At 37.7% G+C, this 17,218-nt stretch overlaps 1 protein-coding gene, 1 long non-coding RNA gene and 2 pseudogenes across 3 annotated transcripts; 2 read left to right on the top strand and 2 right to left on the bottom strand.

Annotated features, from left to right (window-relative positions):
- Positions 1 to 3,033: 3,033 nt before the first annotated feature.
- On the top strand, positions 3,034 to 4,672 carry LOC117905755 (annotated as a pseudogene).
- Positions 4,673 to 8,652: 3,980 nt separating this feature from the next.
- Positions 8,653 to 9,542, top strand: LOC117907966. The gene is made up of 3 exons (XR_004650099.1): positions 8,653 to 8,740; positions 8,818 to 8,965; positions 9,460 to 9,542. It is a non-coding gene; the product is annotated as an uncharacterized LOC117907966 (long non-coding RNA).
- Positions 9,543 to 12,726: 3,184 nt separating this feature from the next.
- Positions 12,727 to 13,680, bottom strand: LOC117906251. 2 transcript variants are annotated; one of them, XM_034819230.1, is made up of 2 exons: positions 13,397 to 13,680; positions 12,727 to 13,163 (listed from the first exon to the last, which is right to left on the bottom strand). In XM_034819230.1, exons 1-2 carry the CDS (start codon positions 13,423 to 13,425, stop codon positions 12,866 to 12,868), a joined length of 327 nt encoding a protein of 108 aa, XP_034675121.1. In that variant the 5' UTR covers positions 13,426 to 13,680; the 3' UTR covers positions 12,727 to 12,865. The 2 variants fall into 2 exon arrangements, with proteins under 2 accessions (XP_034675121.1, XP_034675120.1); XM_034819229.1 differs by having other exon boundaries at positions 12,727 to 13,204.
- Positions 13,681 to 13,929: 249 nt separating this feature from the next.
- LOC117906250 lies at positions 13,930 to 16,628 on the bottom strand (annotated as a pseudogene).
- Between the last annotated feature and the right edge of the window lie 590 nt (positions 16,629 to 17,218).

Genomic DNA, 17,218 nt, shown 5'->3' on the forward strand with positions numbered 1-17,218 from the left:
TGCTTTTAGTTCGATATCTAGATCACATTTTTCCTTTGGCATTCAAAGCCGCTTTTTTAGTTTGGCGTTCAGAGCCATTATTTTCATTTTGGCGTTCAGAGTTGTTATCCATTTTCAGTTTGACGTTCAGAGCCATTATTCGATTTCCTTTTGGCGTTCAGAGCCGTGTTTTGATTTGACATTTAGAGCCTTCATTGTTTCGATTTGGCGTTTAAAGCCATTACTCATTTTCCTTTTAGCGTTTAGATCCACTATTTGTTTTCCATTTGGCGTTCAGAGCCATTATTTATATTTTTGTTCGACATTCAGAGCCATTATTCGTTTTCCACTTGGCATTCAGAGCCATTATTCGCTTTTCCATTTGGCGTTCAGAGTCATTGTTTCGGTTTGGTGTTTAGAGCCATTGTTTGCTTTCCGCTTAGCGTTCAGAGCCACCGTTTGTTCTCCATTTGGCGTTCAGAGCCGCTGTTTCAGTTTGGCGTTCAAAGCCATTATTCGTTTTCATTTGACGTTCAGAGCCATCATACATCTTCATTTTGGCGTTCAGAGCCATTGCTTGTTTTTCGTTTGGCGTTCAAAGCCATTGTTTCATTTTGGCATTCAAAGCCGCTTTTCCAGTTTGGCGTTCAAGGCCGTAGTTTCATTCCAATATCCAGTGCTATCACATTTTTCATTTGGTGTTCAGAGCCGTTGTTTCATTTTGGCGTTCAGAGTCATTGTTCACTTTCCGCTTGCCATTCAGAGCTGCTATTTTAGTTCGGCGTTCGGAGCCGTAGTTTTTGTTTTGGCGTTCAGACCCATTGTTTCCATTCGGCGTTCGGAGCCGTTATTCATTCTCAATTTAATGTTCAAAGTTGTAGTCTCATATCCACATCTATAGCCATCACTTTCTTTTTCTTTAGTTTTGGTGTTCAGAGCCGTTTTTCGTACTCATTTATGTATTTTGAGTCACTATTTTTCTTAGTTTCGGCGTTCAGAGCCATTTTTCATGCTCATTCAGGCATTCGATACTATCATTTTTCTTTAGTTTGGCGTTCAGAGCCATTGTACATATTCGTTCAGGCACTTTGAGTGACCATCTTTCCATGTTTTTGACGTTCAGAGTCATTCCTCCTCATTTGTATCATTCTGAGTCACAGTTCCCCAGTATTCACATTCATTGACATTGCCCACTCCGGCTTTCATGGCTTCCCACTTACTCTCATTTTTCCTCACCTGGTTACCTTGTGCTTATCGCCTATTCGTCATTGTTCTTCTAGATTTCCCTCCTCATTGCTCATGACACGATCCTTTGAGTTCACGATACGTATTTCTGTCATGTTATTGAGCACCTTACACTTGTTGTTTTCGTGTTGTTCACGTAGGACAGTCTCCTTCAGGCGCATTCTTCCACGTACTTTAGAGTGGTTCGACCGTTACTCATCCTCGATATGGTTTTTCGAGTCACTTTTGGAGACGTTTTTAGAGGGAATCTGGATCCTCAGTGTAGCTTTAGAGACATCTTGGGACATCCTTTTCTTTTAGGATTAGAGCCTCTATGTTCGTTTTTTAGTCTCTAAGAGTTCACGTTTCGCCGGTATCCCTATGAGGGTCTCCTTGGTTCTTCGGCAGAGTTTACTTCATTGCACTCACTATTCACACTTGCTTTTCATTCTAGTGTTCACATTCGTTACACTTGTGAACTCTACCGAAGAATGGCATATTTGTAGACCCCCATTTGGGTGCCATCTACCCTGCAGCTCGTTTTGCCAAATGTCACCATCATGTGAGGCCACGTGTCGCATTTGGAGAGGTCATGAGGGAATCAAAGGTAGTGGTCTCGGGGTGCAATGTGAAGGTGACACCTGGAAAGAGGAATCTTCAGGCCGTTTTCTTGAAGAGCGTCTTCTGTTATTAGTGGAGGTTGACAGCTGCAGAGAAGGGGGAGCTCTTCTGTTAGGATATTTTTTTTGAGGAGGCAGAGGCAGGGGAGGCTTTTTGGTGCATTGAAGGCTGTTAGTGACAGTGGAGAGGTTTGCTTTTGGAGGCCGTTAGAGATATTTTGGAGGCTGAGGGAGTAAGCTACAGAGGAGGGAGATATTCAGAGAGGTGTCTGGGTTGCCTGAGGGAGGGGCGTATTCGATGTATACTGAGGAATTTTCTGGAGTCTTGGGATTCATTTTTTTCTGGGGCAGCAAACTTGGAACAGAGGATATGGGCTGCAGCTGGTTATAAACCGAGCAGTTTATGCTTGAAAAGAGTTGTGCAGGTTTAGCATTCTCATACTCTGAGTTCTCCATTATTACTGTATTGCCATGCATCTAGCCGATATCTGTATATTTGCTTGGATCATCTAATATGTTAAACTAGCTTTTCATTGTTATTTGTTGAGTCTCTGTTTCCCTATGGGTGCATTGTGTGATTATTCTGCTATTTGTTTGTGCGCTAATACCCTTTGGATTTTCTCCACCGTTTCCTCTTGAAGGCTCTTTAATCTTCATTAAGGTGGAAGTTTGGATTTAATGACATTGTCCTCTTTTATGCATGCTTTGTTTTTCTTTTTTTCGTCACCCTTTTTCCTCCGTCTCTGTTTGTTTTTAGTGTTGGGCATCTTGTTTAAGTTTGGCTGTAAACTTTGCAACTTTCACTTGAAAGTGTTTTGAGGGAGCTCAAATAAAGAAGATGGTGGTCCTTGGTGTCATACTGGTTTTTTTTTTCAGCAGCGCAGATAAGGAGGGTTTGATGAAATGGGACCGTCTTTTGCTTCACACCTTTGTGATCTCTGTGATGAGGAGTATTGCCAACATTCAGATATAAATGAAAGGTAATGTGACTAGCGACAAAGGGTTATTTTCAGAGTCCGAGAAAGAATCCCAGTTTAGCCAATATCATAACAGTCCTTACTCTTAGATGGCTGGATATGTACATGGTTTGATGATCTTCATTACCCATCTACTAACATGACTAATTTGGGATATGGCCGTGTGCTCCGATAGAGATAGAAAAGCTGTAAGGGTGTGAGAGTTTTAGTTTAGGAGGCAAGTTGTTAGTGAGATGCTAGTCACCGTCTTTGGTATTAGGAACTCAGAGGAGATTCCATGGGGTCAGACCAGAGTTGAATTTGTTGTCGAATCAACTGGTGTGTTCTTTGACAAGGACAAGTGTGGTGTGAAGACGGTAGTCGTCTCAGCACCAAGCAAGGATGTTCCTATGTTCATTAATGGAGTTAATGAGAAGGAACAATAGCCAGAATTCCATATTGTCACCAATGCTAGTTGCACTACAAGCTGCCTTAATCCTTTTGCGAAGGTTATTAATGATCGATTTAGAATTGTGGAAGGTTTTATGACAATTGTATACTCAATTACTGCTACCCAAAAGACTGTTGATGGTCCTTTAATGTAGGACTGAAGATGTGGAAGAGCTGTTTCATTCAACATCATTCTTAACAGCATTGGAGCTGCCAAGGCCGTTGGCAAAGTGTTGCTTTCATTGGGTGGGAATTTGACTGAAATGGCTTCTTGTGTTCCAACTATTGATGCGTCGGTTGTTGACCTCACTGTTAGGCTAGAAAAGGCTATATTGCCTATGAGCAAATTAAAGTTGCCCTTAAAGAGGAGTCAGAGGGAAAAATGAAGGGAACCTTGGGGTACACAATTGCAGCTGTCCTGAAAAGAACCAGTCGTTGCTTCTTTGTTGATAAAATGTGTTTTAAAACTGATTGGCTAGAACAACTTAATCATCGGTATGTTCAAATGCAAGGCTCCACAAATCAAAATTCACCACCTCCCTATCTACCATATCTGTCCTCTTCATACCCATCACTATCCATTTCCCATATGGCATCATTTCTACTTTCATATTCCACCAAACCCATATCCTATACACTCATCAAACCCATTCCATATTACCACATTTTCTCTCTCTTCGAACCCTTTCATACCCATTTCGCCACTCCTCATTCATCATCCACTATTTAGTCCCTGTTCAACTATCCCATACCTTTTCACATGCATACAGTCTATGCACACTTTCCCCAGTGCATATCCTCGCCCATTCCGCCATGCACATACCCATGCAGCCCACGCGTATACTCATTTCCAATCTCGGTGTCCCTATTTTCTTGACATTACAAGTTGAGATTTCAGCATGACGGCAAGTGGGATTAAAAGAATTTCCAGGCGACTCCAAATGAATGCCTCGAGGTCCGGTGTTGACGTTATCATATAGGCTCTTGGGTGATGTGAATGCTGTAAAGAATGCAATTGCAAATATTTCTTCACGCCTGAGGGAGAGCCAGCATCGGGACTGCAGTCATTTCCATAGACGAATACAGTCATCTCCAGAGCGGTTCTTTCCCCCCCATGACGATTATAATCACATGAATAATGCACCTCGCCGTATGCCCATTGACGGGAACTCTTTTGGTTCACGAGTATCTACTGGTTTGGCGGGCACCAGAAGCAACAGCTTTGCCTCCCACACATCTGGTTGCACACTTGAATCTGGAGCTGCTCCTATTGCCGATAATGTACAACAATTTTTAAGTGAAGACATTGCGTTTCGAATACTTTGCCCAGTTGACAAGGTTAAATGTGTTGTTGGAGAGTCAGACGGGATTATAGAATCGCTTCAGAATGAAATCGGTGTAGATGTTAAGGTTGTTGACCATGTATCTGGATCAAATGAATAGATAATTGTCATTACTTCAGAGTAGGGCCCTGATGAGGAGTTATTTCCTGCTCAAGAAGCTTTATTGCATATCCAAACTCGTATTGATAATTTTCTCCCCGATAAGGAGAATGTCATTACTACTAGGTTACTTGTTCCATCTAGTGAAATTGGATGCTTCGAGGAACGAGATTGCTCATTATCTGAAATGAGGTGATTAACTGGTGCCAACATACAGATCGTGCCAAGGGAATAGTTTCCTACATTTATATCAGGGACCGATGAGCTTTTAGAGATTGTAGGGGAGATAAAAGCAGTTCGAGATGCTCTGGTTGAGGTGATATCAAGACTGTGAAGTTACTTATACCGGGAGTTCTCTCTAAAAGACTTCCACTACCTAAGAATTGTGTCGTGCTAACTCTCACATGCATGCAGTGCATACATTTTTCTCTCACCACACTCTCTTACCCACTATGCCATGTGTCTCCATCCAATTGTTTCCCATTCTTCCTGAACCAGGGTCTCCATACTGACATCCCTATCACCTGCACACTCGTCAACCTCATCATCTCTTTTCATCCGTCCACTCTTCTTACTCTTCAAACCCATTTCTCACCACCCTCCAATACCCAGCTTACTCAATTTCCCCTCTCACCACCTTTTCTCTCTCTACGCCACCATACACCTACACCATACCCACTGTCAGCTCTCTATGCTACCTTTCTCATTCTTCCATTTGCGTGGTGCATGACATTTTTCAGCATAAACCGAAATGAGTGGTGGCACTTCAATTGGTGTGTTTGATGTAACCCATTTCCTTCTCATTGCCTATCTTTGTCTCTCATAAGCATACTTAACATAGCAAGAGAGCATGGGTTGCAGTCCTTCATAACCTCCTCGGATGAAACATATATTTATGCTGACTGTCTTGAGAGAGCATGCATAGTGGTTGTTGCAGGTTGTGGTCATGAGCTTTGTGTAAAATGTGTGCTCTATCTTTGCCCAACAAACAACATCTTCATCCCTCTCCAGAGCACAAGAGCAGCGAAACCTAAGGTCAGGTTAAATGCTAGCTTCCAATCTGATTGTTTCCATTTGATTGTGAGGAGTATATCTAACTCCCTACAACAACGAGAAAGAGAATGGGCATGAATCTGATAGTTTCCGATTCACATGGCAACCTTGGTGCCCAAATTTCTCAGTTCATACAGAACAAGCCTTTGTTCGAGCAAGAAGTCAAGACAATATGAGAGAAGGCAAAATAGATACTAATGGAGGAAAACGATGTTCAACTAATAAAAAGCCATGTGACTGTATGTGGAGATATTCATGGGCATTTCGTGACCTTGCAGTTTCTTTAAAATTGATGGTCTAGATACTGTGGATAGAGACTTGAATGCCTAGGGCCAACAACCTCACTACTCGAGGACTGGTTTTAAACCAAATTTGAACCTGGAGTCGTGCCAGATGTTTCGTGTTGCTCACTAAGCTGCCATTCTAGAAGCTCATGCGCCCCATGTTTTAAAAATGGGTTATTGCTAAGGGATGAGTGATTTACTCTCCCTGATCATTTCAGTGATGGAGGAGAACCATGATGCATTCTGAAGATTCTTGGGTTTTATGAAGAAAGCTTGGAGTAGCTCAGGTGAGAAGGGTAAAAATGTTTCTAAGGTCGTTTCTTCAGCTAAGAAGTTGCTACATTTCAGTTAAGAGGATGTTTCAGTGAGGGTTTTTGAGGAATCCGAATCATGTGGTAGCTCCGAATGAGAGTTATCCTAATGAAAAGAGAACCTTCATTGAGTTAGTGCAAGTTGAATAGTCGAGTTGAAGCCTTCATCAAGAAATTCAATAAAGAAAACGCAATGATGAGATGTTTGCTTAAGTTAGCTTAGATCAATGGTTGTAGCAGTTAGGGCATGAATTTAGAAATCTTGTCTGCTCCAAATCTTGGCAAATTGAATGTTCTTCACGATGACAAGAAGCTAGTTGAATGCGACAAGCATTAATAGGGCGTTCTCATTAATGGTACTCAACACATGTATTGAAAGTCGAAGCAAAATGCCACAAATTGCAACTCGAGAAAGTCAGTCTTTGATGAGTCCACTGCATGAATAAAGACTGACTTGAACATGAGTAGTAACCTAATATGGGATTGTGTACAGGGGTTCTTCTTCGAACTCAGATATGGAGAAGCAGGAGTCAATCCATGAGGGCATGCATGGTTTATATGGTGGCCGCCAGGAAAGGAAAGTCAGAGAGTATATTAGCTGCTGTCACCAACCTCACAAGTTGTATCAGCTGCACCCCTGGGACTGTATGCATGGTTTGCATGGCCATTTTTTATGCCATGTGTCCTCTTTCTATGTTTTCTTTTTCCCTTTTCCACATTTTCTGGTTTTTTTTTTAGTTTTTCTTAAATAATCTCAATCCTCTCGTTTCTCATCCTTAGAATTTTTCTCTTAGGTTTCAAAATCCACTTTTCAATAAAACCTTGCTATCACTTTTCTTTTTGACAGACAATTTTCACAACTCCTAAGATTTTCAAAATGTTTTAAAAACAAACTAGAATTTAATTTCATAATTTCAAATAATGGAATTTATGAAATTAATTCATGCTAAAATAAATTGGGCTTTGGTGGGGGTCCTACATATGAGACTTCATGATTGATTGACTCATTTGCATTGTGTAATTGATTTATTCTGTTCCTTGATATACGCGTAATCATTCTGTGTTTATTCGTTGACCCCATTCCATGATAGCGCGTTGTTGTTTGCTGCCCAGGTACGCATTCCCTCCTTCTGATCATTCATTATACGTATTCTGACTCTCATATATGCATGATTGATGTGAGTATCCATTGATTTTCTTATCAATTGCCATGTCAGCTTCATTCTATTAGTAGAAACCCGACTTTAGGGACTTAGAGGGATGCTACGGCCCATACCGTACCTTCCCGATAAGTAACCTGACCCCCGAACCCGATCCGGTTTTTCATAAACCGTCTTTTTCAAAATAAGGAGTCACACTTAGGGTTTTTTTTCTTATTTTCTTTACTCTTTTAAAAAAATAAAACAAAAATAAGTGACGACTCCAAGTCATTTTTAATCAATGAAAAAATCATTTTTCAAAAATTAAAAATCGAGCTCGCCATTCGAGTGGAAAACGTATTGAGCCGAAATGCGGGGTCCACAAATTTTCACTTTTGTTTAGTTTTTTCTTTCAATTTGTATTGCCAAGTTATTTGAGAGCATGTAGAAAAATATTTTTACGAAATAAGCTTAAATAAAAAAAAATCAATTAATAAAAAACAAGAAAATGCTACGTGGACAATTTAAGAGTTTCCTTTATTCTTTCATGGTTTCATGTTGTTAAGCAATTTAGCTGCATTTTTTTTATTATATTGTTTAGGGTATGGCTACAACTCTATGTATAGAACCTCTCATATTCATTTTATATTGGTAATGATTTATGGTGGTTCCCCTCGCTCCCTCTCTCGTGCTCAAACGTACAACACTCTGTGCGGGACAACATACTAAACTTTAGCACCTTAAACGTACATATCAAACTTTTTGTTTTCTCCTTAGAAAGTGTTGACAGATTAAAATAATTCAAAATTCACGTGGTTTCCTAAAAAAGAAACAGAAAGTAATGTGGGAGCAGGTAGCAGGAACACTCCAGCTTCCAGAATTAGTACGGACAGCTTCATCCCACATCCCACCACCTGCTACATTATTCTCTCATTTTTTTAATTCTATTCACTCTCGGCATCCTCCATCTTCTCCTTCTCTCTGATCCCAACTCCCTTGTCACCCCACCTCTTCTTTCTCTGCAATGTACCCATTTCCTCATTTCTCACTCCCTTCTTAAATTTTCCATCTGGGTTTTGCTGGTTTTTGTTTGGTCTCTGAGATTCTAGCTGAAATCGTGGTCTATTCGGTGGCGAATCTTCTCTGTTTGGATTGCATTGATCTTGTAAATTTTTCCATCTGGATCGGTTTGGTTTGGTTGGTTTTGACTGCATTTTCTCTTAGTTGTTGCTGTGCTCTTGGATTCTCCATTTGGGTGGGTCTACTTGGATTGCATTTCTCTGTGAATTTTCCATCTTCAGTTTGTTTGGTTTGGGCTTTCAACGCTTGTTGTGACGTTGGTTCTTAATGAATGCAAAGGTGCAATTGGGTCTGTGATTTTTCTGATTGGAGCGTGTGATCTGGGGCTTCTAGTGCCTTTGCTCAGTTAGTAAAGCAGCAGAAGGCACCATTTGTTCAAGAACACAGTTCAAACATTTAGGAGCCATTTGGGGTTGACAGCAAACAGGTTAGTGAATGTTATGCTTTTGAAAACAGCTCTCATGTTTTATTTCCTTTTGCCGTATGTATTCTCATGTTTTATTATATTATTATTTGTTCAAGAATTGATGCTTCGGTGCATAAGATAAAATATTGGTTTGAATGTTTCAATTTTGAGAAGCAAATGAATGTGACTTTAAGATGGGATTTCCACTACCTATTTATGCTACAAATACTCCCAATTCTTTTCTTTTCTACCCCACCTAGACAAACCAAACAATGGGAAATGGAGATGGGAGATGGGAGATTGGTGACGGAGACTGAAACTGGCAATGGTGACATGCCTCTTGCTGCACCCTCAGCTAGCTTTGCAATTTACTACAACTTTTAACAAACTGCATAAAAAATACACTGGCAGTTCAACATGTACCTCTCCTCCTACCAGTTCTCTTCAAACGAACCACCAGGTTTCGGGGTTTCTTGTTCTTGTAATGCTGCTCTCCACCATTTCTTCAATTTCAGTTGTGGCTTTAGGGGAAGGAGGGGCTGTGGCCTGTTAAAAAGGCTGTCCTGGGTGGGAGAGTCAGTCTTCGTGTTCAAAGACCTGAACCAGAGCAGCAGTAGAAGGAGTTCGCATTGATGGCTTAATTGATTGGAGCTTTCCTTTTTGGCCAACAGAGCCTCATTGATTGATTCTTTGATTTGAATCTTTTTGCTTTTTGTTGAATCTCAAGATTAGCAGAGGTTTTAATTTAATGGTCTTTGTGAAATGAAATTCTCAATGATTCATCTGATAGTCATCACGATCGATTATGAAATCAGAAAGGATTAATCAAGATATATTTTATTTCCTGTGTTAATTAATCCCTTTTTTGTTTTGTTTAATTTTCTTAGAAGCTTTTTCTATGCCCTTGATTTTCTTGATATTATTTCCCACTCGTAGAGATGGGAGGCTGCTAAATTAGAAGCTAGCGGGGCATCTGCAGCAAGGTGTTAGGATTTTGGCAGTATCAAAGAGATAGGAAAAGGCATTGTTGAAGTTTCAGGCATCTGAAGAACGTTAGTCTATTTGTCATGTTAACAAACCATGTCCATTCATAGCCTCAAAACCTAAGAATATGTTTTTATACTAGAGGTGTTTTTTTTTTAGTGTTTCATAAAAGCAATCTTTCCTTTTTCATCTACAAATGTTGAGCACCGTATGCTTTACTATAAAGTAACACAAAAAAAAAGGAATGATTAAGAGGAAAGGCGTGTTTAGGGTTTCAAAGTTGTCTTTCTCAAGACACCCTACTAATCACATATACCCAAGTTGACTAACCAAAAAGGTTAGTTTTGATCTTGATCGTACAGTTGGATGGTTAGAGAGAGAGAGAGAGAGAGAGAGAGGGTCATATAACACTTTGTTATATAAGAGAAGCATGGGTGGTGGCCCCTCACTACTCTAGTCTTCTGTAGCTGCCCTTTACTAGGAAGCCAATTTCCTTTCTTTATATAGGATTGCTTTTATTTTATATATTTCCTCTTGGAGCTAATCCATGTCCATGTTTGGACTTGTGGTCTTGAGCTCCTGCTTATGTTTGTTTTTATAATACATTTAATTGGGTTGATTTTGCTCCTTTTGGGGCAAGTTTGAAATATTGAAAATGGAATGGGAAAAGGAAGTTCATTTCATTTTTCTATTTATTACTGCATTTATATTATTTATTGTGAGAATATGAATTAAAAATCATTTTCAGGAAAAACAAAAACCGTTTTTATATAGATTTTCTATTCAGCTCTATTTTCATTTTATTCTTGCATATTGATGTAGCCATTAGAGTTTGTTTGGTCTTATCCGACCTCTAGACTTTACCTTGAAGCACACAATTGTTGGAATTCGGTCATCAAATCTTATAAAATATACTATTGGATCATTTTTTTACTAGCTTTATTAATGAGTGTTAATTTAGGTGTTTTATTTTATTTCAGTCCGTGGGGTGCTTTGTCGGGCACCTAGATTTGTTCTCTTACATCAAAGGCCTCCACTGCTTCAAATCCAATCAGTAGATGTTTTCTTCATCCTTGATGAACTCATATTAATACAATGACTCATATTCCATCCATATTTCAAGGAGCAATTGCTTCACATTTATGTAGGTTTTTCAGACTTCATTAACAAATGTGAGACACACCTAAGTACTAGATAGTAAAAATGAGAGTCGGGAGTTATAGTGAAGGGATAAAAGCGTTGCCTTAGTATTGTCACAACACTTATTAGTGATCTAAAGTTGATCATTTTAGATGAATTAGTATATAGACTAAGACTTTTTTGTGCATGTTTCTATATTTTATTTGCTTTATAATTTATATGAGATTTCTTTTGATTTTTAGGCAATTGGTATGAATCTAATAATAAGAAGATATGTGTGAGACATAATGAAGAATACAAATAAAGGGTTGCTATTGAGTGTGATTAGGACAATGACATACCCTTTTTTTGCCTTGTCTATTATGTCCCACACATGCCTTCTTGTTATTGGATTCATACCAATTGTCTAGAAATAAAAAGAAACTTCATATGAATTATAAAACGAATAAATTAAAGAAAATGAACCAAGGAAAAGTCTATAGTCTACATACCAATTAATCTAAAATGACAAACTTTGGATTACCAATAAGTGTTGTGGCAACACTAAGATAGCGTTTCATTCCTCCACTATAACTTTCAACTCTCATTTTTGCTACTTGGGGGAGTCTCACTTGTGCTAATAAATTCTGAGAAATTTGCATAAATATAAAAACATTTGACCCAATAAATATGGATAGAATAGAGTCATTGTATTAACATGAATTCATACCAATGGTAGGCTTCATTGCATTGAAACCTCAATTAGTTTGAAGTCTCGAATTGGATTTGGTTCGATTGCCCATGTGAGCTTCATCGAAAGCACGAGCAGGAATACTTGCCCCAATGAGGATGCAGTTACCATGCCTTATGGGGAAGCCGTGAAGCAGTTCTTTAAATATGTAAGTCTAATTAATAGAGATTGCTCAAACATATCTTTATACTCCCAAAGTTTGGTTTCTGATTTTTTTTGAATGTTTTTTTACAGCATTTGAATTGGCATGGGCAGCAATCAAGTTTGACATGAATATAATCTCAGGAAAATCCCAATTCCAATCAATGGGCAATGAAGCAAGAAGGCAAAGAAACAAAACAAGTAGAATCAAATGACAGCATTGAAATTGAAATTTGTGTATATTTATTGATTATCATCAAACTATGAAGGTTCTTCCTCAAACTCCAAATTTGTTTGTGGGTATTGCAACAAAACTAAGAGCACTCTCTTGAAGATTTAGCAATGAACTTATATGGATTGCTAGAAGCATTATGTTCCAATGTAACTAACATGAGTTAATTCTACCACTTCAATATCAAAACCTTGAGCATAAAAAATGGTTTTGTACCATTTGGGTTAAGGTTCTAAGTATAAGACATAGTGACAAAAAATGCCATCTTTAAAAATATCACATACTATGAAGTTGGTTCTGCCTAATTCAGAAGAGAGGAAACTTTTTCATGCCTGCATCCATGAGGCAAAGCTCACCTTACAAACAAGAGAATTTGCAGATTGTGTGGATGGGCAACTCTATCAGGATCCCCAAGCTTGCCCTCCTGATAGAGGACAATATAAAGATAAGTTCTTTCAACAAAATTAGATAAATTGACTTCTATTAAGTTTTTATTTTTTAAAAGAAATAAGCTTTTAATGGGGCTACTTAGTAGTCAATCCAAACAAAAGAATATTGAAAAATAGGAAATAAGTTACCATAGAACTTAGAAGCCATAAATATGAAATTTGCTTTATGTACAAATTTTTCTTTTTCCGGTTACTAAAGCCTGACTTAAGATAAGGAGCAAGAGTAACACATCAAGAAGTGAGATTCACGGAGCCGAATAGGAAATGCGAGCAAGAAACAGGAAGATCAAAAATAGTGATGAAAACCCAAAAATCAGTTCCAGTGTTGATATGGGAGGGTTTAGCTGCATCTGAATCCTGTCTTGTTTCCAGGCTTGTGAGTTAGCCTCATGAAAGCTTCTCATTATGGTATCAGGCAATACTGAGCCATTCACATCTTCATAGGCATGTCCTCTGGGTCGGCCCTCTTCAAGGCTTCTCCTGATTATAGTGTCTTCTAATCCCCATTCACGTAGATCATCCAGGACACTTCCACCAGGATTACTATCATCATCAATGTCGTTGTCATTACTAGTCTTCACATCCTATTGGTTATGTAATAAAGAGTGGTTGATGTTACACAATTATTATTAAATAGGTCATATTTAAATTAAGTTTTCTTTTTTTTTTTTTTTTATAACACTACGTTGAGTGTGACACAACACAATCCTATAGTTTCAAGTGATTAATAGCTGTGTAGAAGGGAAATTCATGACATGAACCGAAAGAGAACTTACTTGATCAAAAGTGGATCTCCATCTATCATGGCCAAGGTGGGTTGCCATATTCCGTATTTCAGTTGGAAGCAATTACCAACTATAGAACCTCCAAAAAATATGAAAACTGATTGAGGGGAGATGTATTCCAGCGATGGGCAATTACTTGCATCTATGAGTTCCAGGCTCGATGGAGGCGCTGGCAATGCTCGAAGGCTCTTGCAATTCTGCAACTTAAGCTCCCGTAGATTAGAAAGTTGATCCAAGATCCTTGGCAAAGCATCTAAGTTTCCTGATTCTACTTAACATTCTCCAAGTCTTGAGCAGCCAGAAAGACAGAGGGTCTCAAGATGTGCCAATTTACAAATGCTGCTTGGAAGACTTTGGAGTCTTATGCAATTTTTTAAATCCAATACAACAAGCTCAGTGGCATAAGCAATTGAGGAGGGGAGTTCTGTTATAGCAGTCCCATCTAAATAGAGATAGGATTGACATGGCATATGCTGTGAGATATCCGGAAACTTCTCTAGCTTTGAGCAACCAGAGAGAATGAGAGTTTTAAGGGATACCAACCGCCCGAGGCCTGGGAAATGCTCAAGGCTTCTGCAGTTTTCCAAACATAACTCAGTGAGTTTGTCCAATGGATGAGTGAATTTTACGCAAATGCGTACAACCATCAAAATTCAATATTTTAAGATTTGTGACCCTTGAGAAATCCGGAGTTTCTATTAGGTATTTACAGTCAGCAAGAGACATAAATTTTAAGTTTTCAAGAACCTGTAACAAAATACAAGTGATTAGTTGTAAATAATTACACATTATTATGTCACAACATATATATTATGCCAAAAAAAGGGAAAAGAAAAAAAAAACAAGAGAGAGAGTAAACCATATGAGTAATGTGGCTGTCATACATGAAGAGGAACACAAGATTCTCGCACTTAAAATCAGATGGCAATGATTTCAGAGGATATCCTTTCCAAATTAGACACCTTAACTCATCATAATGAAATTTAAAGTCATCAAAAAAATGTACTTTGCGGTGCACTTGTCTGGGGCTACATTCAGAGTCAGTCAGAAATACTCAAACTACCGATAATAATAGTTCTAATTTTACTCATCTTGGCAAAGGCTCCAATGGTAAATCATATTTCCTTTAAGCCAGACAAGTGAAGGGCTATGGCTTCGACTTCGTCACTTCCCTAACAACATTAATCAGGGAATAAGTGAAAGGCATGTAGATAAATGTACAAAAAATATTTACTAAAACTATATAGATGCACATACAAATGATTAAAAAACATTGATATTTTCAAAGGTTAGATTTTTTTTATGAAAAATAATTCATGTATTTGGTTCTCACCATATTTTTTTCTAATACATGACAAATATCCTTTTGCACCCATAATCTGCTATGTTTCCCCATTTCTTTAGGAGAAGTTTGGCAAACAATTTCCTTACTCATTTCTACTAGTAAATCATGTACATATAGCTCATCATCAAAAAGATTACGGGAAAGATTTTTTCATTTTACCATCTCTAGAGACCTGGAACCACTTTCTAGGCTAGCATTTGAGAATGATTACAGCCAATTCCAACCCAACAACCTTGGAAACCCATCTTGGATTAAGTCTCATTTAGAAAGCCCCAATCTTCCTTGCAACATTTGCTATGATCTTCTACCATCTTGTTGGCCACCAAGATTGCATCCAAAATCTGTCTCCCTTTGACAAATACTCCTCAGAGAAAGCAGATGGTACCAAGAAGCACATTTATGAGCCTTCTAGACAGGACCTTAGCAATGATCTTATAGAGGATAGCTCAAAGACTAATTGATACATAATCCCCAATATTAACGGACTATCTTTTCCATGGGTCATGCTTCAAGATGCTTTGGTAGTTAGTTTGATCTTCTATGGTTTGAATTGTCATTAATAATCCATTAAATGATATCTTGCTAATATATCAATCCTCACATGCATAAGAATCATGCTTTCACCCTCACAGGGCAAATAAATTGAAGAGGCACAAAAAATTATTGTAATGCAGTCCAAAAAACATATTTTGCATACAGGTCCTAGATCTGCTATGTAAAACCCCATTGTTCAACAACCAGTCCAGAAAGTAATCCAGTGTAGGCCTACTTTCTGATATACCCAACAGGAATACCCTGTACTCCAGGATTAAGGACACAACTTGTGAAGTAGGTAATCATGAAAGCACATATTTTGCTCATAACCTATTCGAATTCAATGAAATATAAGAACAAAACTCCTAAAACTCATAATATTTTGTGCTCTCTCTTTTGAATGTCAAGCTGGGAAATGGGTAATCTAGAATTACAAATATGATTGCAAATTCAATCCTAAAACATTAAACACGGAATTCGAAACTCAAAGAGCATGATAACAGAAAGAAAACCCTGGAGTGGGGATTCACAAAATACATGTCAATACCTCATAATTCAATTCAAATTCAACCAACCCAAAGCACAGCTCTCACTATTCGATGCTTTCAAACTTTGAAATGCGTAGCCTTGAATCACACATCATTTTCTTGCAATTCAATTCTAAACTGAAAAAGGGTATTCTAGAATCAAAACCCAAAGAACCAAAAAATAAAAAATAAAAAAATCCAAAGAAATTACAATTGGAAATTCGCAAAAGAACATCATTTGCTCATAATATATTCCAAATAAAAAAAACCCTAGAAACATCTCTCACCACTCATACACATTTTATATTGTTTGATTCCAATTTTAATAACTTAATACTATAGATACTGTCAAACAGGGAAATGGGTAGTCTAGGATAACAAAATCTAATCACATATTCAATTCAACAAAAGACCGAAATAAAAAGACGGACAGAATCTTCAAAAACCCCAAATAAAACCTAAAGAAACTACAAACTGGGGGTATTCACAAAAACAATTATTTGCTCACAATTCGGTCCAAAATCAACAAAATTACCGGCAGAACAACTCATAAAGATTAAGAAACTATAGAGAGACCAGAAAATTACGCTGGAAGCTGTAGCGAAGTTCAGGATCAATCTCAGAGGGATTGGTCGTTGTCGTCGTCCTTGTCGTTTGGGCGCGTTTTAACACTCTTCTTGCGAGGAACGTACATGGTGGAGGCAGAACCTGGCTGCTTGGTGGCCCTGAGCCTGGCGTCTTGGAACTTGTCCTCCTGCTGTTGGTCGTCGCCTCTCCATGGCGCTGATGATAACAGCTGCTCCTTCGTTTTCGACATTGGTCAGGTTTGGCTTTGAGGTCCCGTTTGTTACAAATGGATAGATAAAACTTTCAAATGTGGGTACCCATTTTGTGGATCCGACCCATCTAAGTTGGAGGTCTTTTTATTTATTTTTTATAAAAAATAATAATTTGCTACAATTTACTTAATATTTGACTCTAAATTCATTTTGGTTGTCATAATTTCAATGGCACATAGGATAGCAATTTGTTCGAGTGATTAATCCAAGCCTAGTCTAACCTCTAATCTAAGTCTAAACTAATTTTATACTTAACGCTCAATTAAATTAAATTTAGTCAAATTAAATTTAAGTTATTCAAATTTATAATTAGGATATATGATTCAAAATTTACTCATAATATTTTTAAAATTATATATATATACTAAAACATAAATAATAAATAGAATAAAATTTTAAGAAAATAAAAAAAATTATATATCATTCTAAATTAGAAAAAGTATGTCTTGGGATTGTGAGTTATTATTATTATTATTATTATTATTATTATTATTATTTAAATGTATATGAATTCTTATATTTTGTAGGCTAAATTATTATTATTTTTTAAAATAAAAAATAATTCAAA

Source organism: Vitis riparia, chromosome 18 (genome assembly GCF_004353265.1).
Source record: "Vitis riparia cultivar Riparia Gloire de Montpellier isolate 1030 chromosome 18, EGFV_Vit.rip_1.0, whole genome shotgun sequence".
Classification (NCBI taxonomy): domain Eukaryota; kingdom Viridiplantae; phylum Streptophyta; class Magnoliopsida; order Vitales; family Vitaceae; genus Vitis; species Vitis riparia.

What these genes read in the sequence shown, in the direction of transcription:
- LOC117906251 (XM_034819229.1), bottom strand. Translation starts at nt 13,444, where the DNA reads ATGGCAACCCACCTTGGCCATGATAGATGGAGATCCACTTTTGATCAA. An exon ending in GGAGATCCACTTTTGATCAA is followed by an intron (nt 13,205 to 13,396) that starts GTAAGTTCTCTT and finishes CATAACCAATAG; the next exon opens with GATGTGAAGACTAGTAATGA.